General features: G+C 44.0%; 1 protein-coding gene across 5 annotated transcripts in view; it reads right to left on the reverse strand.

The window, feature by feature from the left end:
- KCNMB2 (potassium calcium-activated channel subfamily M regulatory beta subunit 2) overlaps positions 1 to 27,167 on the reverse strand; it is a 318,431-nt gene that overhangs the window by 173,220 nt on the left and 118,044 nt on the right. For 2 of the 5 annotated variants that reach the window (XM_077929758.1, XM_077929757.1), the window contains exon 2: positions 12,941 to 12,985. The exons of the other annotated variants lie outside the window; for them this stretch is intronic. In XM_077929758.1, the coding sequence (XP_077785884.1) occupies positions 12,941 to 12,985 (45 nt within the window). The remainder of the gene's footprint in view (positions 1 to 12,940; positions 12,986 to 27,167) is intronic. 5 annotated transcript variants of the gene reach the window in all.

Below are 27,167 nucleotides of genomic sequence, written 5' to 3' on the forward strand. Positions count from 1 at the left end.
CTCCTTCGCAAGTCAAGACAAGAGACTAGTGGCAGGTAGTCTAGAAGGTCAGGCTGCCTACATGCAGCTATAGTCATGTATGCTGCACATGTCTGTGTATTTACTCTTTCAAAAGCAATTAGTCTGCTTCCGTACTATCAGACATTTCCCCAAATTGATTCTAGAAGGCGCACTGTTCACGCAGACCCACATTAAGCATTTTTGTCAGGGAGGCAATGTGAATTTTAAAGAGTCCTGAAACAAAGATTTACATGATAAGGTGCAGCGGCTCTCGAGGCACACTGGCTCATATCTCACACTCCCAGAATCCATTGCTCACTTCTGGCAAGCCAGATAATTTGGAGAAACATGCAAGAACCTTCAGTTCCAAATAAAGCTGTTATCCAGATAAGTCTCCGTGGGATTTATTGCTTGTGTTGACAAACCTGTTCTATTCTCTTCTACAGTGTGGAAGAGGATCCCTCAGGGACAGTAAACATCACTGCCATCCCCTCAGAAGTAAACAATGGGCAGGCAACTTGAATCTGTGCCCAACATCACTGAGAAAGGTTAAGCATGAAGGACTACGTTGAAGCAGATGGTTCCATGACAGCTCACAAGTTCATTCATCTAGTCATTCATTCATTTTGTTTTTTAGCCTGTCTCATTCTCCAACAAAGTTTCATGTCTAAAACATGAGAGATTGCATAAAGCAGCCATGGGGAACCCATACAATAACCACAAAAGTGCTGAAGGTCACACAACTGTAACAACAATATATTGATCACGAGAAATGTGCAATAAAGTAGACAAAATACCATGACCATTGCAAAGTGTGGATTTCGGCAAGGCTGGCAAAGAACCATATAGCACAGTAATAATTATGATTGCATTGAAGAACACTCTAAGCAGCTGCCAAGAGTCAGGCTTCCAGATAAGATCCTGTTTCAAAAATCTTCCTTGGATGATAACACCTCTAAAGCATTTCAAGGCCCTGACTGCAGTTGTCGCAGCAGCAGGGAAAACTTCAGGAATGTCTCTCTCCAAAGAAGTTCCTTGATTCCAAGAGGCTAATACTACTGCAAGGGCCCAAAATTATAAGCAACCTATATGATGTCAGATGTGGTGCAGGTAAAGGCTATAGGTTGGGCTGAAAGACGGTTTGTGGGTACTGTGTATTAGCTGATCAGCAGTGCCTGTAAAGCCTTGCATTTAACAAGCATCAACCATCAGTTGACTGGATCCATTTATCCACTCTTGCCATAAACGTTGGCCATGTTTCAGAGGTAGGTTTGCAATGCTGAACATGTATTCTGTCTCCCCACTCCCTCAGTGGTTGTGGATACCATAGTTGACTCAAATGAATGACAAGTTTTTGGATTTGCAGGTGTTAGGATGGCCAGCCTCAAGTTATCTTGAATACACACTCCTTCGTGAACCTGCCCAACTCTGGGACCCTACTCTCTGGACTGCTGAATAAGGGACATTTTGGATAGAGGGTTGGAGCTTTCTCCCAGAAATAACATTTGCTCTGCTGAAACCCATGGACCTCCTAGCCAGGAGCAGTGTGTGTGTGTGTGTGTGTGTGTGTGTGTGTGTGTGTGTTTGTTTGTATGTGTGGTGGGACAGAGAATCCCTCTTGACACTGGGGTCTCTGCATTTTGCCTGGGTGGCGTATGGATGTGTTGGGGTGGTGGTGAATTTGGGGCTGTGCCGATGTACCAGCAGAGCCAATTAGGCACTCCCACCCCAATGCATCTGCACAGCCTGGCTCTCCTCCTCATCCTGTCCTACTGTTGCTGGGGGGGGGGGGTCCCTAATGCCACTCCATCCCAGATCTGTTAAATCTGAAGCTGTTGTCTCCTCTCCCAATTGACTATTAGAGAATCTTAAAGAGGCTAATTTTTTTCCCTTTTCACAGAAGTGGATAGAATTTGCAGGCAAAAAACTCTCCCCACCATGCAAGAGTGGATTAAGCCGAGCAAACTGAAGCCAGGGTTCTTCAGCCAGGAAACCTTTAAAAATAATTTCTTTAAGAATTGGATGTAATTCTCAAGCCGTCTGGGGAGATGAAGCCTACCGACTTTCAGAACAGTAGCTGCACAGCAGACGTTGCCATTTTGGGGTGGGGAAACTAGAAATCCATATTCTTCCCCTAGTGTTTTGTAGGCAATCAAGTCTGAAAACTGGTGACACGAGGAAGGTGTCCCTGAGTAAATCGGTAATAATAGGCTGGCAATGCATAACACAACTGGGAGCTAATTTAAGGGACAACCAGGCTTAACAGAGTGGGGGAATTGTAGCATGCCTGGATGCGGGAGGAGGACAAGGCTTTCAGGAAAATATTAATCATGCTGAACAGAAACAATTCACTGTGAAGCCAAAGAGAGGAGGATGGAACTTTGAACAAGCAGACTAAAACCTGGAGATAAAAAAGAGCAATTATGAACTAATAAAAGCAAGAAAGAAATGTGCCCATGCAGCAGCAAGGGAGGAAGAAACTCTCTGAGAAGTTTGCACAAACCTAAAGAAAAATTAAGATAGAAAAGGAATGAAAAACAAATAATGGAGGATAAGAAGAAGAAGAAGAAGAAGAAGAAGAAGAAGAAGAAGAAGAAGAGGAGTTTGGATTTGATATCCTGCTTTATCACTACCCAAAGGAGTCTCAAAGCGGCTAACATTCTCCTTTCCCTTCCTCCCCCACAACACTCTGTGAGGTGAGTGGGGCTGAGAGACTTCAAAGAAGTGTGACTGGCCCAAGGTCACCCAGCAGCTGCATGTGGAGGAGCGGAGACGCAAATCCGGTTCCCCAGATTATGAGACTACCGCTCTTAACCACTACACCACACTGGCCCAAGCCTTCTTGGGCTCCATGATCACTGCAGATGGTGACAGCAGTCACAAAATTAAAAGACGCCTGCTTCTTGGGAGAAAAGCAATGACAAACCTAGACAGCATCTTAAAAAGCAGAGACATCACCTTGCCAACAAAGGTCCGTATAGTTAAAGCCATGGTTTTCCCAGTAGTGATCTATGGAAGTGAGAGCTGGACCATAAAGAAGGCTGATCGCTGAAGAATAAATGCTTTTGAATTATGGTGCTGGAGGAGACTCTTGAGAGGCCCATGGACTGCAAGAAGATCAAACCTATCCATTCTGAAGGAAATCAGCCCTGAGTGCTCACTGGAAGGACAGGTCGTGAAGCTGAGGCTCCAATACTTTGGCCACCTCGTGAGAAGAGAAGACTCCCTGGAAAAGACCCTGATGTTGAGAAAGATGGAGGGCACAAGGAGAAGGGGACGACAGAGGACAAGATGATGGGACAGTGTTCTCGAAGCTACAAACATGAGTCTGACCAAACTGCGGGAGGCAGTGGAAGACGGGGAGTGCCTGGCGTGCTCTGGTCCATGGGGTCACGAAGAGGCGGACATGACTAAACGACTAAACAACAACAACAACAAAGCCTATCAACGGCTACTAGCCATGATGACTGCGCCCTGCCTTCACAGTCAGAGGCAGTACAGTAATGCTTTTGAATACCAGTTGCTGGAAGCCAGAGGAGGGGAGAGTGTTCTTGTGCTTGAATCCTGCTTGCTGGATTCCCACAGGCGTCTTGTTGGCCACTGTGAGAACAGGATGCTGGACTAAATGGGCCATTAGCAGGCTCTTATAATGTTCTTAATTACAGTCGGTGTTGTTTGTTGAAAGCAGACGTGGATTGCAATAAAAAAGGAGCAAGTATATAATAGGAAAAGCCACAGTCTTGCATTCAATGACATTTTTGTGCTAGTGCAAAGGTTAGCACTAGCACAAGGGAATTCCTCCTTCACCACACCCTGCACCATCCTCAAATGTGGTCTGGGGGTTGAGGGAACCCCCAATACAGATTTAGGGGGAGCACACAGGGGCATAGCTGTCAACTTTCAGATTTGAAAATAAGGGATCAGCAATCTCGAAAATAAGGGATCAGCAACCTCACCTTTCCTGGGGACAGTCTATGCGATATCTAACAATCCGGGATAGCAGCGGGAAGCAGTGGGAAATGGCACTGGAATAAGGGACTTTCCCACACAAAAAGGGAAGGTTGACAGCCATGCACGGGGGGAGATGATTCCATTCTGCAAGGAGAAATTCTGGTGCTGATATAACTATCTTTTCATTGCAACATTGGAAGCAACCCATACATTTGAACTTAGGACTAGAGAAGTGGAATGACCCCATACTGAGCTCTCCTAGGCGTCTGCAAAACAACAACCAAACTATCACAAAAAAGCAGAATGAACACTAATTGATTGAAGTGTTGGTTTTCAAAATTGTCGGTTAGGGAACTGGAAGTGATTGGGAAGGGTGCCAACAGCCCACCTCTTTTCTGAATGTCCTGCTTTCCCCGGACAGAAATTGCAGAACAACCACCATGTGAAAAACAAATTCTAGAATCATAGAACAGTAGAGTTGGAAGGGACCCTGACGATCATCTAGTCCAACCCTCTGCAATGCAGGAATATGCGGCTGTCCCATATGGGGATTGAACCTGCAACCTGTTCTAACCAACAGTGTTTCTATGTGCTCTGGTACTCGTCACAGTGTGCTGTGTGCCATAAGCGGGTTAGTCATGTTGGCACATCACCTAGAAAAGCTTTCTGTGGACAAACGCTGGCTCGGTTGGCTTGAAAGTGGAGATGAACACCACACCCTATAGTCAAATTCATTCAAATTCAAGCCCTTCATGGCCTAGGAGCCTCGTACCTACGGGACCGCCTCTCCTGTACGCCCCACGAAGAGCCTCAAGGTCCATAAATAGCAACACCCTTGTGGCCCTAAGGAAGTTAGATTAGCTTCAACCAGAGCCAGGGCCTTTTCAACACTGCCCCCGGCCTGGTGGAACGCTCTGCCTCATGAGACCAGGGCCCTGCAGGATCTGATTTCTTTCCGCAAGGTCTGTAAGACAGAGTTGTTCCGCCTGGCCTTTGGCTTGGAGCCAATTTGATTCCCTCCCCTCCCCCTCTTTCTTTTTCCTTTTTCCTTTCTCCTCCTGTGATGAGGCTGCATTTTAATATTTTAATGTTTCAATGTTTTAATGTTGTATTTTAATATTGTTTTTAAGTTGTATTCATTCAACTTGTTTTTATTATTGCTTGTTAGCCGCCCTGAGCCCGGCCTTGGCTGGGGAGGGCGGGGTATAAATAAATTATTATTATTATTATTATTATTATTATTATTATTATTATTATTATTATTATTCGACTGGACTTAACTGTCCAGGAGTCCATTCCCTTGTCTTTTCCCTCTACCTCTAACCAACTGAGCTAAATGCTTTTATTTACTTTCTCATCCCTCCCCCAAATCACTGTGATTGGAATGCTCTGAGAAAAAGTAAGTCACTTTGATTAGAACTTAGACTTGTCTTTCAATATGAAATAGCCCACTCTTCCATGTCCTCTTCTCTCCTCACTCAGATGCACGCTCTTTCCTTGTCATTAGCTTGGTTTCACTTTTTAAAATTCATCTATCCCTTTATATTTTATGGGAAAATAAAGCAATTTAGGGGCGCTTAAATCTACCGGGGACGCGGGTGGTGCTGTGGTCTCTAAACCACTGAGCCTAGGGCTTGCCGATCAGAAGGTCAGTGGCTCGAATCCCCGCAACGGGGTGAGCTCCTGTTGCCTGGTCCTAGATCTTGCCAACCTAGCAGTTGGCACATCAAAGTGCAAATAGATAAATAGGTACCACTCTGGTGGGAAGGTAATGGCGTTTCCGTGTGCTGCTCTGGTTTCACCAGAAGCGGCTTAGTTATGCTGGCCACATGTACACCGGCTCCCTCAGCCTATAAAGCGAGATAAGCGCACAACCCCAGAGTCGTCTGTGACTGGACCTAATGGTAAGGGGTTCCTTTACCTTTGAATCTCCAGAATGACTCAGGCTGTCCTTGTGATGCCTTGCTTATAATACCATCTGACTTAGGGATGTGAACACCTCACCTGAATCACCCCTGTTTGGCTTCTAATTTGGGTTACATGCAGAGGAGGTACATAGGTATCCTGGTCCCAAGCTGCCTGAAGCTGGTCAAAGCCAGAAATGTAAATGTGTTTCCCCCCTCCCCAATCAAATGCCTTCATCTGGTCGTATTTTTTGGGATGATCTACCCAAGTCCAGCTACCTGCCACCTCACAGGGTCCATCATCATGCTAGGAATTAGATTTAGTTGACTTTCTGACAATGCTGCTGAGTTTGGTGTCATCGTAGCAGAGATCCTGGTGCCCCATAGCAAACTCTCACAAGCACTGCAGAACATTATTTTAGTTGTTACTTTAGGAACTGTCTAATCTCCCTGCAATAATTTAAAGGCACTGTCCTGCCAACCAAAGCCTTGTTAAAATATCAATACACCTAAGGCTCGGTTGGGAGGGCAAGAGCGATGAAATATTGGGCATGAGATAATAAAGTTGCTGAGATGATGTTTCTAAATCACACCCAAGCCAAAGGCTAAGCCAAGTGAAAAACTTTCTTGGGGAAATGATTGCTAAAAGGAAGGAGCTAACAGCCTGTTTATCCCTCATATAACAAGCTTATTAAGGAAGAGCCAATTGGAAATGAAAATTTCGTTGACAATGTTCAGACAAGCTGCTTTTGTCGCAGTATCTCTGGGTCATATGGGGAAGATACAATCAATGGCTATTTCGAGAATGTTGGGCACGGCTCAGTTTTGCAATTAAGTACAGAATTTGTTAGTGAATTGTGGTAATTGCATCCCAGTAGGTGGGAAATTGCATGGGGAAACTTAGAAATTTCCAGAGACTGCTCAAAGAGATAGGGAATGGGAAGGAGAAAGAATACACCTCCTCCCTCTTTAGATATAGGAAGTTTTGCTTACTCTAAATGGGTGTGGCTCTCCAAGGTCTCAGGCAGGATCGTTCCCCTCCAACCACCACATCACTTGCTACCTAATCTTTTTTAAAATGAAGCTTAGGGATGTGGAGGGAAATTGGATCACTTTGTATTCAAGGCAGTTATATGCAGCAAACACTGTCCAAAACAATGGGAGAACCAAAACAATTTTGCAGTGTAGTTATCCAACGAAACAATGTTTCAAAGCATGCATATTTTAGGGGAAAGTGTGCATAAAGATATTAATGAAAATAATGCACAAACATGCATTATGTATGGGGAAATTGCTTGCAAAAAATGTTCATATTAGTCAAAACCACACAGAAGCATGTGCTTATTAGGAGAAATTTGCACTAAACTGCTAAAATTGTTTTAAAAAAGACACAAGAACTCAAGTCCTGGAAAAAATGTGGCGAACCGAATTTAAGATTAGAAATAAATGGAATGGAAATTGACAAATATTTCCATGCCTACTGGAGATTCCAGGATTTGAATCTCGGACCTTCTGTATATAAAAGATGTGTCCCATCTCTAGAGCCTCACTGACACGTTTGTTCATATCCCTGGATCCATAGCAGTGCCAGCCAATTAACACTGCAAAAGGAGGAAGAAGAAACTTTCACAGGATGTACCCTGCCCCATCCAATAATAAAAAAAAGACCATGCAAAGAAACTAGGTAGGAGAGAATCTGTCACCTGAAAGGGCAACTGTTTGGACCTCCTGAGAGATGCCTGGCTGAAACTTTCTGATGCAACATCCTCAAATATGTCATGGTTCATTCCACACCTGGGCTTGAAAAACAACAACCCACAAACCCAAGCAGGAAAGGAATACAAAAGCGTTGGCAGCTGTGCTGACTAACTCAGCTGTGGGTGGAAATTTCAGTTAGGCTTCACTGGTAAGAGACATCTGCTACCTGGACATTGGACACTGTGAAATGAAAGCTGGAACCATCAGCCCATGGATGAGTAAGTTTGGGATATAATAGGCTATGCCATCTTGGCTCCCTTTGGAAACTTATAGCCGCAGCTAAAATTGACTCCCCGTGAAAGGTGCACCATGACTCAGACTTCATTCTCCTGCACTTTCATCGTTCAGAGATTTCAGGAGTGTTTTATAGGGGTGTTGTGGGTCTTTGAGAGGGACGCAGGTGGCGCTGTGGTCTAAACCACTGAGCCTCTTGGGCTTGCCGATCAGAAAGTCGGCAGTTTGAATCCCTGCGACGGGGTGAGCTCTCGTTGCTCTGTCCCAGCTCCTGCCAACCTAGAAGTTTGAAAGCACACCAAAAAGTGTAAGTAGATAAGTAGGTACTGCTCCGGCGGAAAGGTAAACGGCATTTCCGTGTGCTGCTCTGGTTTCGGTGTTCCATTGCACCAGAAGCAGCTTAGTCATGCTGGCCACATGACCCAGAAAAACTGTCTGCGGACAAACGCTGGCTCCCTCAGCCTGTAAAGCGAGATGAGTGCTGAAACCCCAGAGTTGTCTGTGACTGGACTTAACTGTCAGAGGTCCTTTTCCTTTACCTTTACCTTTTTTGTGGGTCTTTGAACATCCAAACTGGGTGGCTGTTTGGGCAATTTCTTGGCCTAACAGTGTTGCTTACTATAGTCCAGGAGTAATGCAATGTGATACTCTCCAGAAGTTGTTGGACTTCATCTCCCACCATCCTTACTCATCGGGCATGCTGAAGGATTGTTACGAACTTTCGCAATACCTCAGGTTACATCACACCATGTTGACTTTTCTCATCACAACAAGGGTATATTGCTTTGAGAGAGAATCCAGAACGGTCACTGGCAAATATAATCTCCAGTCCTGCATATACATTGGCTGCTCTTACTTTAGATAAACCTTAAACCTGGACCAAGGAACCATTGATACTCCTGCCTGTTTGCAAAAAAGCTTTATTAGGTAGTGATGGATGGTTATCAGGGACACGGACAACCACTGCAAAGTAATGATGTTTCTGCCTTTCATTTGCCACTTGCTGGAAAACTAGCAAGCATGTCATTTATAATCAGTTTTATACATGTCAACTGCTTAGGTGCCATTTTGGCAAGTAAGCAGAATATAAATTTAGCAACTAATATTAAAAGTTGAAACAATGGCTGGTGTCCAAATAACTGTTTTAGGCATGGGCTAAATGTATGCATGCCCAGTGAAATGTTTGACTCCCAACCCGGTGGAACATCAGGAAGCAGCTTTATAATAGGCTGACTATTCTGTCCATCTTAGCTCATGGTTGTTTACTTTGACTGTTAGCAACTTTCAGGGTCTCAGGTGGTCTTTCATGTCCCTTACTTTACCTGGTCCTTTACACTGGGCCCAAAGTATTTCATCAGTTTGGGGAGTTTGGGAGCTGTACAAAAACAGCCTCGAGAAATGGGAACAACTTTGGAGGGCCCAATGATGTTGAATAATTTCATGGGGAGGGAAAGTGACCGTTGTTGGTGGGAGAGCAGAGGGGGTTCTTTATGGAGTAGCCAATGGAGTAGCCATTGCAGTTGACCAAGAAACACCCTTAAAAAGGAGGCTGCATTGTTCAAAATTGAGAAGGAACACTTCTTTGCAGGAAAAGAAGAACAAACCCTCTTCCAGTCCGTAAACAATGACGGGTCTCCTCAAAATTATTAGAATTTGTCTCCCCATACACACAAATAAGTTGCCAGAAATCCTTCTTTCGTGAGGGACAAATGGTTCCATGAAAACATATGTGTGTGTGTGATATTTGGCCCAGGACTGCTTTAGCTGGAGATGCCAGAGATTAAAACTAGGACCTTCCTGCGGTCCAGGAAGCTGCCTTATACTGACTTGGACCATCAATCCACATAGCTCAGTATTGTCCACTGGTAGTGGCTGTCTGGGTTTTCAGGCAGGGGATGTTCTCAGCCCTACCTAGAGATGATGGGATTGAACCTGGGTCCTTTCACATGCAAAACAGACACTGTACCACTGAGCTATGACTCTTCCTGTAGTGCTCTTCCACTGAGCCACAGTCCCTCTCCTGCTATGAGTAGCAAGCTCTGCCTTTATGCCATCATCACAGGCTACCTTTGAAATTTCACTCAGTTTCAAAAGTGGTTCCCCAGGCAGCATAGGAAGGGAAGGGGATGCTCTTAGGCAAACATAAGCCCAAACTCCCTCAGGCACGTGGAACTCATTGCACCAGAAAACTCTGACCAGGCGTTCTCCTATTTGGATTCCTTCAAAAGTAGAAGGATGCTCCACACTACTAGAGTAAAAAGCAGTTCATTTCTTCCTCTCTCCCTCTCCCTCTCTCTGTTTGTTTGGCTGTTTGCAAGTTTTCATCTGCCTTCCCTTTGCTAATTAACCAAATGTGCTAATTATGCCGAGTAGCCTGCTTGCTATACAGGCAAGTCTTTTGCTAAAAGCTATGTTTTGGTCGAGCAGCACAGTGTTAAATGTTTTGTAACACCCCAAAAGAGCAATTGCAGAAAAAAACAAGTAAAGATGGAGTCAGTCACTTGTGCACAATCTGTTTCTCTTTTCTTCTCCTTCCTGCACACCGTCATGTGCAAAAATAACTCCTTCCAAGAGGGAACAGACCCTGGACATCACTTAGCAGCTAAGCTCATTCTAAACAATGGCCTTGTAGTAACCAGTGGAAGATGCTCTGTTAGGGCAAATGGCACCCCACCAACCTGAGTCTGCAAGCAGCCAGCCCCACCTGCCTCCCTTCTTAATTGCAACCAGTCCTCCTCCTTTAAAGCACATCCAGACACGGGGAATATTAGTTTACATTTGCACTACTATCTCAGTGACGTCTGTGCTGGCTTGGTCATGTCCACAGAATTGAAGGTGGCAGGATCACCAAGGATATGCTCTAGGGGGAACTGGCTTCAGGCACCAGACCCATTGGCAGATCAACTCTGCATTACAAAGAGGTCTCTAAATGAGGCATGAAGGCTGGCAACACCAACCCCACCATGTGAGAATCCCTTGCAGACGACCACAGTCCCTGGAGAGAGACAGGTTGTACATTCGTAGCAGTGACCAGAGGATGAACGACTGCTGGGAGGAGTGCAGAGAGAAGAAACGCCATGCTGCATCTGCAGCAGCACAACTGGACGCCTTCATCTGCCCCAGCTGCAACAAAACTGATCTCTCCCATGTTGGTCAACATGGCCACAACAGGTGCTGTAGCTCTCCAGCAGTTTGCCCTCACCCCCAAATGTGCTCTCCTCCATTGTTTGTTGAGACAGACAGAAGCCAACGACAACAATGCATATAACCTGTTCTCTAATGTTCCTTTCGGTTTTGATGTAGAACTTTATGACCAACATACTGGCAAGCTGTACTGCATTTCATTCACACCAACAACCAAGTTCACTGGACAAAGTTACTGCTCCCCTACCCTTTCCGCACATGTGTGCTTCTGTTTCCCCATGAAAATGGCAGCAAATAACTATACGCAGATCTACCGCCCCCAATTTTGTCATTTTACTCCCATGATTTTCTGGATTAAGGTATTAATGGACATCCCCCCCCCCCGAATCAAATAACACAGAAATGAGTGCTAAGCATGCACTGTATTCTGTTAGTTTTCTGGAAGTGGGTTTTTTTCATGTGAAAAGTCAAATACAGTGGTACCTCGGTTTTTCGAACGTCGACGAACATTTTGGTTTACGAACACCGTAAACCCGGAAGCAAGTGCTTTGGTTTTCAAACATGCCTTGGAAGTCGAACATGCCACGCAGCTTCCATTGAATGCAAGATCCTGAGGTCTAGCTGTCAGCTGTTGAGTTCTTGGTTTTTGAACGTTTCAGAACTCGAACGGTCTTCCACAATGGATTACGTTAGAAAACCGAGGTACCACTGTATAAGGTGGAGATTAACAGTGAAGGAAACATCAAGGAAATGGAATGAACTGCTGTGAGAATGAGGCCTTGGTCTCATTCCTGCCCTTGTAGAACTCAGCAGGGTGGAGGGTGCAGAATTAGTTGGCTCTACCTCTTACTGGCAGGTGGCGCTGTGGGTTAAACCACAGAGCCTAGAACTTGCTTGATTAGAAGGTTGGCGGTTCGAATTCCAGGGATGGGGTGAGCTCCCGTTGCTCGGTCCCTGCTCCTGCCAACCTAGCAGTTTGAAAGCATGTCAAAGTGCAAGTAGATAAATAGGTACTGCTCTGGCAGGAAGGTAAATGGAGTTCCCGTGCGCTGCTCTGGTTCGCCAGAAGTGGCTTAGTCATGCTGTACGCCGGCTCTCTCGGCCAATAAAGCAAGATGACTGCCGCAACCCCAGAGTCATCCACGACTGGACCTAATGGACAGGGGTCCCTTTACCTTTCCCTTTACCTCTTACTGGCTCTGGCTCCACCTACTGTTGGTTTCCCACTTTCCACTATTCTATCGCAGTGGGCACCAGCCAGGATGGTAGTAACCATCTCTTTCATCCACAAGAGCAATAGGACGTCAACCTGCTTTGTAAACTTGTCCCTTCCCAGCAGCTGGCCTTACAGATGGCCTTCAAAGCAATGTCTGTTCCAGACTAATAATTTTGCAGAGTGAATTATTGTGCATAATTTATAAAGAGGTGCAGGAACTAAGTACAGTGGGTGTGCCTGTCCTTCTGGACTGATATAGCCTAGGGAGGGTGGCACCTTAACAACGCATCAGCAGCCACAGTTTTGGCTCACATTTCAGGACATAGCTGTGGGCATCTCTGTATTCAGAGGATTTGACAGAAGGGCTTTTGCATCATCCCACAAACTTGTTGAGTGTTGACGCAACCCGGTGACTATGATTCTGTGAAGGGGAGCGGCAGCTGCGAAGAATTCTTAGTACCCTCAACAAACTACATTCTCAGGATTCTTTGGGGTGGCTGGGGGATCATGGTAGGTAAAACTCAGGACAGTACAGTAGGATATGTACCCAGGAAGTTCTTTTTCTCCTTGAGAAAAACAGAAACGTCCTTGCCCTGCAACCACAAGCTGCTCCAGCTCTAGAAACGAAGGGAAAGAGAATCTGTGTCAAGAAAGGGTTTTTGTTACGTTTTAACAGTTGGACGAAATGAAAATATTTCTTTCATCCCTTGACTATGTGCTTAATCACACTTACAGTTTACTACTCAGGGTTTGGCAAGGCTCATTGTCTTCGATGAGTCTGCAGAGAGAAAACAAGAAAGTGTAAGTTACTAGTCCTTATAATGATGTCCGTGATGGAGCCCAGAGGAGCTGGACCTGGGAGACCTGGGTTTTAGATCCCAGTTAAGCCATGCTACAAGGATGGGCAAAATAAAGTGTATCAGTTTGCTTTAGAAATAGAGATGTGTTTGGAGGCTGCAGAGCTTTGAAAAACTAAAAAATAAGGTGCAAAATTGGTTTCACTATGCTCAAATTCAAGAGGCTTTTAAGTTGGACAAAAAAATAGGTTTCCAGGTGGAAAAATCAAAATTAGAGACAGAATTGTTAGAACCAAAGACCAAAGTACTTTCGAGAATGTACAACTTGCTGCTTAAATGGAACACTCAGGATGAGACAGTCAAATCAGCAATGATAAAATGGGCTCAGGATATTGGGTACAACATCATGTTTGAAGACTGGGAAAGGTTATGGACCACCGGTATGAAATTTACGGCATGTAATGCCTTGAAAGAAAACATTATGAAAATGGTATACAGGTGGTACATGACCCCAGTCAAGCTTGCTAAGATATATCATTTGTCTGATAATAAATGTTGGAAATGTAAGGAGGCTGAAGGGACATTCTTTCACCTCTGGTGGACTTGCCCAAAAGTGAAGGCCTTCTGGGAAATGATTTATAATGAGTTAAAAAAGGTGTTTAAGTACACCTTTCCTAAGAAACCAGAGGCCTTCCTCCTGGGCATTGTTGGCCAGAAGGTGTTAAAGAAGGACAGAACTTTTTTTATGTACGCAACAACAGCAGCAAGAATTCTTATTGCAAAATACTGGAAGACACAAGATTTGCCCACACTGGAAGAGTGGCAGACGCAGTTGTTGGACTACATGGAATTGGCTGAAATGACCGGCAGAATCCGAGATCTGGGAGAAGAAACAATGGAGGAGGACTGGAAAAAGTTTAAGGACTATTTACAAAAATATTATAAGTTATATGAATGCTAAAAATTTGCATGATTTGAAAAATCTAGCTTCAGCAACAAGGTTCGGTGTTATGGGAAATTAAGTTATAATTATGAAGGGACTAAGGTTTAAAATGATATTACATTTATATTAAGATAAAAGTAAATTGTGAATAAGTATTTTAAACCTAAAACATAACTATTTGAAAGTACAAAGCAATACATGAAACAAGATAACAATTTGCTGATATTTTTATTATAAAGAATGCAGGGTGAGGGGGATGTGGGGAAGTCCGGTTGGTGATGGAAAAAATGTTTTGAAAAGATGGATTTTTTTTTTCTTTTTTCTTTTAATGTTATGTACCTGACTTGATTTTTGTACTTGAGAAAAGCAATAAAAATATTTATATATATAAAAAAAGAAATAGAGATGTGTTTGAAATCCTGGGGAATGATATGCAGATTTTCAAGGAGCCATGGTTCTTTGACCACCCAACCTCCCTTTGCGAAATTCATTCATGCTTCTCTAAAAATTTTAAGAAAGATTGACCAATGATCTGCATTGGTATGAAGTAGCTTCCTATATCACCTGTGATTTACCTGCCCTATAGTGCATCACATCCCTTGGTCCTCTAGTTCAGTATTTTTTTCAAATTACATAATGCTTGGCAGCTAAGGTAAAGGTAAAGGGACCCCTGACCATTAAGTCCAGTCATGACCGACTCTGGGGTTGCGCGCTCATCTCGCTCTACAGGCCGAGGGAGCCGGTGTTTGTCCACAGACAGCTTCCAGGTCATGTGGACAGCATGACTAAGCCGCTTCTGGCGAACCAGAGCAGCACACGGAAACACCGTTTACCTTCCCGCCGGAGCAGTACCTATTTATCTACTTGCACTTTGAGGTGCTTTAGAACTGCTAGGAGCAGGGACCGAACAACGGGAGCTCACCCCATCACGGGGATTCGAACCGCCGACCTTCTGATCGGCAAGTCCTAGGCTCTGTGGTTTAACCCACAGCGCCACCCGCGTCTCTTGGCAGCTGCTTTGCAGTAATTTGGGCCTCTAGGTGGTCTTTCCTAGCTGTGCCTAGAGATGCAAAGTCTTGAAATTGGGACGTTTTTCATGTATATCACATGTTCTACCACTGAGCCACAGTCCTTTCCCTTCATAGTGTACATTAAAGATATATCAGGTGGTCATAGGAACACAGGAAGATGCTTCAGAACCTTGATCCAGCATTGTCTACAGCAGGGGTTCCCAAACTTGGGTACAGCTCTTTCTGGACTACAATCCCATCATCTCTGACCACTGGTCCTGCTAGCTTGGGATGATGGGAGTTGTAGTCCAAAATCAGCTGGAGACCCAAGTTTGGGGAAACTCTGGTCTACAGTGACTGGCAATGGCTTTCCAGGATTTCAGGGAGTCTCGCCCTCCCACCTGGAGACACCTGGGATTGACCTTGAGACGTCCTGCATGTATAGCAGATGTTTTACCACTGAGCTACAGCAGACATTGTCCCATAAAAATAATGGAAGAGGAAAAATATATTCCCTATCTGTTAATTAACTGAGTTCCCATATATCTTACTGCACTTTCAAGTCACAGGAAATTAATTATAAGAAAGTTGGAGAAGGATTTGATTCCATCAGGCTGCCCTTCCATCAGTTGTCACCTGCAATAGCCATCTCACCAGGCTATAAGAGAATACTACATGCATAAATTAAAAAGTGTGAGATCTGCTTATTTTACAATTTACCAGGCAGGATTTCTCATCTGAAAGTGGCTCAGAGTGACAGAGTCTTCTTCCTGCAAGTTACATTTTGGCTGAACAAGGTCCTCCAGACAAAATTACTCTATGGAGAATTTAGCAAAAGGAGGGTATTTGATATGTAAATATTGATGCTGGCTGTGCAGATTTACCTTTAAGAAAGTAATTTTCAGCTTCAATTTATATGCAATTAACTCCAGCAAAGCTCCCCTAAAGACATGTGGTATTGATGGGCAGGGCCTTAGAAGCATACATAATAGGTTGGAAACTCTTCTTACCCCTTTAAAAAATACGTTATAAATACAGCTGAATGACCACAGATGTAGCTGTCAGTTATCGGTCTTGTTTTTTTTAAACGGATTAGCTGATGAAAATAAATTATTATAAAAAGTTCAGACAGGTACAGATTGAGACTCTTTAGGGATGGCGACCATTTTTGATGACTAAAGCGTTACAGAAATAATCCCCACAACATATATTACCTTACAGGAAAGGCAAAAAGTATAAATCGCATACAACAGGTGTTCCTTCCGGATGTTGCTGGACTACAGCTCCCATCATCCCTCACCACTGGCCATGCTAGCTGAGGCTCATGGGAGCTGAAGTCCAGAACACCTGAAGAGCACCAAATAGAATACCCTGAGGTACATTGTAACTTGGGTTAACCATTCACGGGTGTCAAACACAGCCTGCTTGGGGTGGTTTGCACATCAGGTTTGCATTCTGGGAGTGCTCCAGGATGCAGTTTCCTTTTTGGATTGGCAGTTGGTGGTTGTGGCCAGGGATCTTTGCCTAGCTTAGGCCCCTGGCAGAAAGCCAAGCTGGTTCTCCATGGCTCAACTGCATCAAGCCTGGTATGAATACTCAAGGAGGGTGGGTAGCAGGGCTGTGGCCTGTGAAGGCTCCCAGGGGCCCACACAGATAGGTCTAGAGCAGGCATAGGCAAACTCAGCCCTCCAGATGTTTTGGGACTACAACTCCCATCATCCCTAGCTAACAGGACCAGTGGTCAGGGATGATGGGAACTGTAGTCTCAACACATTTGGAGGGCCGAGTTTGCCTATTCCTGGTCTAGACCCTCTTCCCAGCCTTACTGGAGAGAGAGAGAGAGAACACACAGCACATTACAAAGTCAACACTAAAGGGTTTTATCCTTTGGTCTTTCAAATTTTGAGACATAAAAATTTTAACAGAGCGCTGTATTAAATCCTGATGTCACTTATAGATGGTTTATGAAGAGGTTGTACTCATATCTAGTCTCCCTCCCCCTGCAGCTGAAAAATATATATGACATTGACACAGAAGAGTGACTAAGAAGGGGGAAAGCTTCAATTGAACATACCGCCCCAGGCATCTCATCTTAAAAAAGGACGAAGGTAAAACTGTCCTGCTTTGTTTCGTACCAGTTTAAATCTCTTGTAAAAGTTTCTTTTCACCAAGGATGGATAAGTCTGTCCAGTCCGGTTTCTCCTTTCCCCATTTTTTCACCTCATCACATTCTACATCAGTTTGTAATTTTTTTTTTAAAGTCCTCACAAAATTTGTTACTATTTTAGTGTGTATTCTGGCCAACGTACACATTTTTGCATGCATTTTTCTATGTTGTTTTTACTGACCTATTCATTGATATGTACATTTTTTCTTAACGTGTGTTTTTCTACAAATCTTTTTTGTTGGCAAAGTGCATCGCAAAATTTGGAGGCGTGTGAATTGTGAAGGATGAGTGTGTTTCATTTGCAAGCTGTTTCAGAAAAGGGTAATTAAGGAGGGTTCTATTAAAAGGTGAACGGCGCTGAATTTCTGCCCCATCAATAGTTGCCACATACAGCGGTACCTCAGGTTAAGTACTTAATTCATTCTGGAGGTCCGTTCCTAAACTGAAACTGTTCTTAACCTGAAGCACCGCTTTAGCTAATGGGGCCTCCCACTGCTGCTGCGCTGCTGGAGCACGATTTCTGTTCTCATCCTGAAGCAAAGTTCTTAACCCGAGGAAATATTTCTGAGTTAGCGGAGTCTGTAACCTGAAGCGTATGTAACCCAAGGTACCACTGTACAGGGATGTAGGCTGATACACTGACATAAGCATGGCCTTTTCAATGGTCCATTCAACAGCCTGTCCCATCTCCACTCCTGTTCCTTCGACTGTCTGATATTTCTTTTTTCCTCCTCCCTCCCAATTCCTTTTCCTTTTGTGTCATTTCTTTTAGAATGCAAATACGAAAACAGGGCCTGTTTTAGGAGTAACATTTGTAAGTTTTTCTGACTGCTTTCTGGATGTGCAGGGAAGTGCCGAAGAGCAAGATGAAAATGTTTAAAAATAAATAAACAAGCAAGCAAGCAATTCATAGATACTTGAAATAAAACAAAATAGATAAGTAGTCACCTTGCATCGCCAATATCAGATTGTTCCAGGGGGAATCAGCACCATTTGGAAAAACAACGATTCAAAGAGTTAAAAGAGTTTAACCCTACATTCTTTACCAGTTTGCCACAAGTCTAACCACTTGGCTATCTAAAATATCTACCGTAGCGCCGATCTTGAAAAACACAGACTGCACAGACGAGTGGAACTTTTTCAGCATGGCTAAGCATGGGACCTCGTTAATGAAAAAAGTTTCATCTCAAGATATGTAATATTACATTCTGCATCACCATTGCCTGCAGGAATATCTTTGGAAGAAGATAGCCTTATCATCTGGCTCCAGTCCTTTGGGCATATGCCCATCCATCTTGTAATAAATAACACTGAAATGTCAGGTTATGAATCAAAATGCACAGGGCAAGAAAGATTCTAATCTGCAAAGCACGGGAGCAGTGCATAACTGAATGTCCACCTGGGCTTCGTATAAGCCTAATGAGGATGGGCAGGCAGAGGCTACAACCTCCCCTCCATCTAAACAAAGACTTACTGTTTAGGGAAGCTTTTAATGTTTAACAGACCACTGTATTTTAATATTTTGTTGGAAGCTGCCCAGAGTGGCTGGGGAAACCCAGCCAGATGGGCAAGGTATAAATAAAAAATTATTATTATTATTATTATTATTATTATTATTATTATTATTATTATTATTATTACCCCCCAATGCCTAACCTCACAAAGGTGCAATGACTGCTATGAGGTAGGCGAAAACCAAATGTCTGGAGCCAATTTGCCAAGTGGAAAGGGCTCCTGCCGGGCCCCAAAAATATGGCGGCCGACATTTGTCCAAAGCAAGGTCATATCATAGCAAAGCATAAAAAGAGGGTGGGTAGATGGGAGATTTGGTGAAGGGCACAAGAGGTCAGTCTTGGGCTGTGCCACGGTTTATATTTCCCGTGGCCACGCCCCCTGCCAGCACTGATTGGCCAGTGAGGGCCACCCCTGGACATGGCTAAACAGTGATTAGGAGGGCATTGATCACCTCCTCTGTCCGGATCACTGTGGGGCCGAAGGACTGGCAACACCACCACCTACGAAGTACAGTAGTACCTCGGGTTAAGAACTTAATTCGTTCTGGAGGTCCGTTCTTAACCTGAGGTACCACTATAGCTAATGGGGCCTCCTGCTGCTGGCACACGATTTCTGTTCTCGTCCTGAAGCAAAGTTCTTAACCCGAGGTACTATTTCTGGGTTAGTGGAGTCTGTAACCTGAAGCGTCTGTAACCTGAAGCTTCTGTAACCCGAGGTATCACTGTAACTTAAGCGGACATGTCATACAACATATAAACACCAAGTGTGTAACATAAAAGCATTAACAAACAAACAGGTTAAGTTAAACAAGATATTGTGAAGGATCTTAACACAGGGCTACCATCTTGGACCACAGCACCGTTTACTTTGGAATGTGTAGTTCTGCCCTGCGAGGCAGAGACAAATCACCTACCCTCTAATTCTTTCCAAACAATACCGACTGTTTACTGCTAACCGGCTGCTTAAGAGTCCCCAGCGCACCCCTTCACATCAATTCAGAACAAACAACACGGGTACACCTGCCATGTGCCACTTCAAATCCAGCTGTTTCGGTGCATCTTTCTAATCCCACACTGCCATTTGACTCTGAAATTTAGGAGTATTTGCTCAAGGGTATAAACAAGGCTTCTCAGGAAGCAGAGAGGAAACAAGAGTGGAAGAAAGCAAGAGAGAGAGAGAGGGAGCAAGAGAGAGAGAGAGAGAGAGAAAGGCAGGGAGTATATTGGTGCAAAGCACAGGAGGGACCCAAATCCATCTTCACTGTAAAGCCCTAGAAAGACCCACGTTGGTCCGAGCACTTGACTCCAAAGCTTAGCTAGAGACAGCCTTAAGCAAAAGGTGACTAGCTGGTTACTGCCTTTTGTAACAGCAGCGTTTTATGGGTGGCTGTTTACAGGTGGCTACATGCTGCTAAAGATCACTCAAACAGTCAGAGGCGACTTTAGGGCAGTGCAAGCAGGGTAACGGCAGTCGAGGAAGGTGCTTTCTTAAAGCCTGATAAGAGCTTGCCAGGCTTTCGGAAGGAAGCACAAGGGCTCTAACAGGGTCCTAGAGTCTTCTTACCTCCTTCCCAAATATGGAGAGGGGGGGGGCAAATGTTGGCCTCGCACAGGGCGGCATATTACCAAGGTCTGCCGCTGCAAACAGTGGTATGCATCTTCATTTCAATTCTGTTTTTTTCCCCTGAAGCAGTTTTACAGAACTGGAAGCTTTAGGCCTGCTGACTCAGAGCAGAATGTCTTTCAGATGTGGACTGAAAGATTCACGGTGGAATGATTACAGCACCAAGGGATACGTTTTTTGTTGTTGGCGAAAGGTATATGCTGCCTTTCCGCTCATCAGGGACCATCACAGAGGTTAGGAATGGAACATAGTACGCTTTAGATTTTGCTGGACTCCGGCTCCCATCAGCCACAGCCAGCACAGCCAGTGGTCAAGGATGATGGGAGTTGTAGTCCAACCTGGAGGGCAACATATCAACTACCTTTATTAAAAAAAAATAATTATTATTAAGAATTTCAACATAACAAATTATCAAAACATATCATCTTCATTATTTCCCCCATTTCCCCCTCCCCCCAAAAGACCCTCCCTCCCCGCCAAGACTTCCCTCAGCTCCTCTCTCTGATTTTTCAACACATGTTATTCTCTGCATATTGTAAAATTGTAAAGATCCTTAAATTATCTATTTCTTATGTTAACAATCAGTAAATTTGTGTATGTTTATTCAAAACCTGCCAAGGAGTCCAATTCATTTTGGGTTTTTTTAAAATAGTTTGTAAAAAGTTCTTCAAAGTCACAGTTGTCCTTGTCTCGCAGTTTGTATGTCAATTTCACCAATTCTGCATAGTCCATCAATTTCTCTTGCCACTGTTCTTTTGTCGGGATTTCCTCATTCTTCCATCCTTGTGCTATTAAGACTCTTGCCGCCGTTGTAGCATACATAAATAAATTCTTTATTTTCCTTGGCAGGTCTTTCCCTACCATCCCTAACAAAAGTGCTTCTGGTTTTTTTTTTTACAAATGTTAATTTACACATTTTCTTCAACTCATTATATATATTATATATTCTGCCAGACAGGTTATTTCTTAAAATGACCAATTTGGGTATACATCAGAAGATCTGTCTGTGGGTAAGGAATTTCCTGACTGATAGGCCGCAGACAGTGAGAATGGGACCTTACTATTCTGCTACTCTAGTATTAAGCACAGGAGCCCCTCAGGGATGTGTGCTAAGCCCCTTTCTCTATTCCCTGTACACATTTGATTGCACCCCACTGTATAAGTCCAACACAATCATCAAATTTGCGGATGATACAACAGTGGTGGGGCTCATTAGTGAGAACGATGAGACTGCTTATAGGAAAGAAGTACAGGGGTTAATTCAATGGTGTAAAGAAAACAATCTTATGCTTAACACCAAAAAAACCAAAGAACTCATAATTGACTTTAGGAGAAAGAAAAGTGTATTTTTACCATTGCACATAAATGGCGAGGAGGTGGAGAGGGTTGGTAGTTTTAAATACCTGGGCATTTATATCTCTGAGGACCTCTCATGGACTGCAAATATTAATATGGTTGTGAGGAAGGTGCAGGGGAGGTTGTATTTCCTGAGAATGCTCAGGGGACTGAATCTATCTCAGCACCTACTTCTGTCCTATTATCACAGTACCATCGAGAGTGTCTTAACCTATAGTATATTATCGTGGTATGGGAGCAGCTCTGAAACGGATAAAAAAGCTTTACAGAGAATAATTAAAATTGCCCAGAATGTTATTGGGCTCCAACTACCAACCCTGGATGAGATCTTCACGTCTCGCACTTTGAAGAAGTCACACAATATCCTGAGAGATCCCACCCATCCTGCTCACAACTTCTTTGAACTGTTGCCTTCGGGCAGAAGATATAGGACAATGAAAACACGAACCACACGCCTTCTGAATAGTTTCTATCCAAGAGCTCTGATTGCACTAAATAATGATCTCAGGGCCAGCTGCAAGGAATAGCAAGCAGGGAGTAGGAAGGAATGAGATAGGTTTTAGGTTATGTTATGCCTTTAATAGGTTATGTTATATTCTGGATTATGTTATGTTTTTATAGATTATGTCTGAATAGGATGAGAGTGATGGAGATACGTGCAAATGTGTATGTGAACCCGGTCTTTGGGTGGGTGTTTGATTTTCGTTGTTGTGTATACTGTGTATATACGGACAACGACAATAAATTTATCTATCTATCATTTCCCAAAAATTTTTAATTTCTCTACATTCCCACCACATATGGTAAAAAGTCATGTCAGCTACCTTTAACACAGAGAATAAGAAACAAACCACAGAGCCTAAGCGTGAAACACAAAACAGAAGAAAACCAAGCCGGAAGCCAAAGTGAACAGCGTCGCTGCAGCTTACTTGGGCAGCGCTGAGCTGGGGCCAGGTGTCTGTGAGGTCACTTCTGCATGGACCCACCAGCAGAACAGTCCAGTGTTCCTGCTTGTGCATCTGTGCAGTTCTGGAATTTGCAGGTGCCCAGTTCTCCCTCCAGGTAAGCAGCAGCGATGCCACGGGGGGAGGGCAGTTTTATGCCTCCACCCTCCCCAGACTGCTACTGATGTATGCTGAGTTCAACATCAGCACTCGCACCTGCAAAAGGAGCTGCCAACTGGCTAAGCAAACAACAACAACAACAACAACAACAACAACAACAACAAAAACCATAGCTTGGCCTGGTCCTTTCCTTTTAATAGTTTTGATATGCAGAAATCAGCAGGATAATTTTTTCAAAGGATGGAGCTAAATAGTTTCACCTTCTAATTGCCGTGGTTCAAACAACTTCTAAAGGGGTCAGCCACACAGGCCAGTTTCAAAACTGGCAACTCCCAAGTTAGGGGAAAAACCTGGCAAATTCTGAAGTTCATGCAGGATGGGTTTAATAGGTACTCTGTGATCCAACCTGCTTAAAATCCAGACTGCTGCCTTCTGAACGACCTGTAATTTAGAGGGCTGTAAACTCCTGAAAGTGGAGACAGTTAAATTGCTTGATTTAAGTTATATCTGGTACAGATATCTGGAGGATAGAAGTAGATTGCAGACATGATAGAGAAGTGCTGGGAGTGGAAGCAGAAGTCGACGGCACACTCTGCTCCTGTTAGCTTATTATCATGTCCAAATGGGTTCTGTAAGCTTATGAAATGCCAGCCTTTTCTAAACTTACTGCAGTAAAAGGTAAAGGTAAAGGGACCCCAGACCATTAAGTCCAGTTGCGGATGACTCTAGGGTTGCGGCGCTCATCTCGCTTTATTGGCCGAGGGAGCCAGCATACAGCTTCCGGGTCATGTGGCCAGCATGACTAAGCCACTTCTGACGAACCAGAGCAGCACATGGAAACGCCATTTACCTTCCCGCTGGAGCGGTACCTATTTATCTATTTGCACTTTGTGCTTTCGAACTGCTAGGTTGGCAGGAGCAGGGACCGAGCAATGGGAGCTCACTCTGTCGCAGGGATTCGAACCGCCAACCTTCTGATCGGCAAGTCCTAGGCTCCATGGTTTAACCCACAGCGCCACCCACATCCCCCAAAAAACTTACTGCAGAGAAACCCAGAAATCCCTCCTGCTGCCTGCAGGGGGATAGCCAGGGCATAGAGAAGAAAGTGAGTCCGCCTCCAGTGTTAACATACTGTGAGCCAGGGACTCTGTACATTGAGAAGAGCTACGTACCTACACAGGTAGAGTCAGTAGGGACCACCTTTTGTTTTTTGTTTTTGGAAAAAAACAGGTATGTACCATGCTCCCTACCATTTCACCACCTTCCAGGAAGGTGCCTGCTAATTGCAAATAGGTCCCGCCAAAGCACCTCTGCTTGTACAGTATTGTTGATTGTCTCTATTACCTTCTGCCAATGTTTTTTTTCCATGTAGGACATTGTACAAACATGTTTTAGGGAAGCATTATCCCTGTCACATCTCCAGCAGCTTTTTATTTTTTAATTAAAAGTAATCACATCAAACCTGAGTGTATCAATTGCACCCCCTCCACTGGCTGAATTTCAGTTGCTGAAGGCACCCAACATTTTTTCCTTTTCTTTTTAACACCAATGATTCCACTCGCTTCAAGCTCAAGATCACTTTTTGAGAATCATGGGCTGACGTCTTACATCCAAGGGGGGGTCTGGCAAGTAATTTGGCTCTGACTTTTAAGCATCTTCTGACCTCCTCAGTGCTTTTGCTTGTTAATAGTTGAAGGACACATCTGATTAGGTCACCTTCATTTTGTTGTTGTTTAGTCCTTTAGTCGTGTCCGACTCTTTGTGACCCCATGGACCAAAGCATGCGAGGCACTCCTGTCTTCCACTGCCTCCTGCAGTTTGGTCAGACTCATGTTAGTAGCTTCGAGAACACTGTCCAACCATCTTGTCCTCTGTCGTCCCCTTCTCCTTGTGCCCTCCATCTTTCCCAACATCAGGGTCTTTTCCAGGGAGTCTTCTCTTCTCATGAGGTGGCCAAAGTATTGGAGCCTCAGCTTCACAATCTGTCCTTCCAGTGAGCACTCAGGGCTGATTTCCTTCAGAATGGATAGGTTTGATCTTCTTGCAGTCCATGGGCCTCTCAAGAGTCTCCTCCAGCACCATAATTCAAAAGCATCCATTCTTCGGCAATCAGCCTTCTTTATGGTCCAGCTCTCACTTCCACACATCACTACTGGGAAAACCACAGCTTTAACAATATGGGCCTTTGTTGGCAAGGTGATGTCTCTGCTTTTCAAGATGCTGTCTAGCATCTTAAAGATGCTGTCTACCATCATTTTAGAGCATTCTAGAACAGGCCAAATAAGCACTTTGGGAATCGAAGGCAGGTATATTTTTTAAGACCAAAACTTAAGCCAGTGAAATTTATTGCCTGGACATATTGTATCAAGTGCCCAAGAGCCTTCTTGGCAATCTTAGCTTTAATTGTGTCTCAGCTGGAACTTAATGGAGTCAAAAGTAATCCAAAGCCTGTTAATTGATGCTATCACAGGTGTCTGTGGTATCTATTCACATACACTCCCCAGAGGAGTATAGGTCCTACAGTGTAACTCACTCAGTCACCCTTATTTGGAGACATATCAGAAGAGCTGGAAATATTCATTTATGTGTTTAGGACCGAGTTGAACAAATGCTGTCCTGGCAGAGTGGTCTAATTGGCCATGTTTCTACGACAGTTAAATGGAACCTCTCATGTACAGAGTCAGTATCATATAGTACTTTGGGATAGTAATTTCTTGAGGTGGGTGCTACTTAGTTTCTCTTTCCCCTAAACATATTTTACTTCTGCAAATGTCTGAGTTCCTCTGAGCATGCTGATAACTCCCTTATGTTTTTCAGTGCCCCCATTTTCACTACAATCTACCAGCTTCATCTGGTACGCTGGCTGAGACCCTACCTGCCTGCAGACTGTCTCAGCAGAGTGGTGCATGATCTCGTTACCTCCCGCTTGGACTACTGCAATGTACTCTACATGGGGCTACCTTTGAAGGTGACTTGGAAACTACCACTAATCCAGAATGTGGCAACTAGGCTGGTGACTGGGAGCGACCGCCAGGACCATATAACACCAGTCCTAAAAGACCTACTGTACATTGGCTCCTATTATGTTTCTGAGCACAATTCAAAGTGTTGGTGCTGACCTTAAACCCCTAAACAGCCTCAGCCCTGTATACATGAAGGAGCGCTTCCATCCCTGTCATTCAGCCCAGACACTGAGGTCCAGCTCCAAGGGCCTTCTGGTGGTTCCCTCATTGTGAGAAGTGAAGCTACAGAGAGCCAGGCAGACGGCCTTCTTGGTAGTGGCACCTGCCCTATGGAATGCCCCACCCCCCATCAGATGTCAAGGCAATAACTAAACAACCTTTAGAAGAAACCCGAAGGCAGCCTTGTATCAGGAAGTTTCTAATGTCTGAAGTTTTATTATGTTTCTATATGTGTTGGAAGCTGCCCAGAGTGGCTGAGGCAGCCCAGCCAGATGGGCCAGGTATAAATAATAGAATTATTATTATTATTATTATTATTATTATTATTATTATTATTACAGTCTTGTTGGCAGTCATCAGTTGGGTTTGCTTTTAGAGGGAGCTGTGTAGGGACTGGGCAAAACCCACCAGCAAGTTCCCTTGCACAGACTCAATTGAAATGAACCAGAGCTCTGCAAGAACACGAAGTTGCTTTAGTCGTGCAGTTCAATAAATCTTTTTCAGGAGAACGTCCCTATGGATTATGGTCATTGCCAATATGAATTCCTAAGTGGAATTCCCAACACACACAAGCTCAAAGAGACAACAAATATCAATGTAGTTTTAGAATCAAGATATAGAAGGATAGATAAAGAGGCAGGGAATGAACAAATATAGGGCAGAAACTCTGACTTACCTACCATTGCAGTTACAGATGAGAAAAGCAAACAATTCCATGAAAATGCAAGTGACTCAGTCATTTAAGACACTTAAAAAGAAAATACATTTGATGCAGCATTTCATATATAGGACAGAATGCAGTAAGACATTATTAAGTTTAGATCCAGAAGCCATTTATGCAGCAAATGGAATCATCCACACACTTCCAAGGGGCAATAAATGTTAAGGTATATTATGGGAGTATCTCTGCTGTATGCTCACTTCCCTCTATTACAATTTAGAGTTGTATTGCTTGAATTGCATTTTGCCTTTGGTTATTCAACACCTCCTCTACTCCTAGATCATGTTTTCTTTTCCCACAGTATCTCAGCTTAAGAAGTTAATTCGTTCTGGAGGTCTGTTCTTAACCTGAAACTGTTCTTAACCTGAGGTACCACTTTAGCTAATGGGGCCTCCCGCTTCTGCCGCCGCCCTGCCACCGCCGCCGCGCGATTTCTGTTCTCATCCTGAAGCAAAGTTCTTAACCTGAGGTACTATTTCTGGGTTAGTGGAGTCTGTAACCTGAAGCGTCTGTAACCTGAAGCATCTGTAACCCGAGGTACCCCTGTACATAGGTGCAGATTTCTCCTCTGCCAGTCAAATT

Source organism: Podarcis muralis, chromosome 6 (assembly GCF_964188315.1).
Source record: "Podarcis muralis chromosome 6, rPodMur119.hap1.1, whole genome shotgun sequence".
Classification (NCBI taxonomy): Eukaryota; Metazoa; Chordata; class Lepidosauria; order Squamata; family Lacertidae; genus Podarcis; species Podarcis muralis.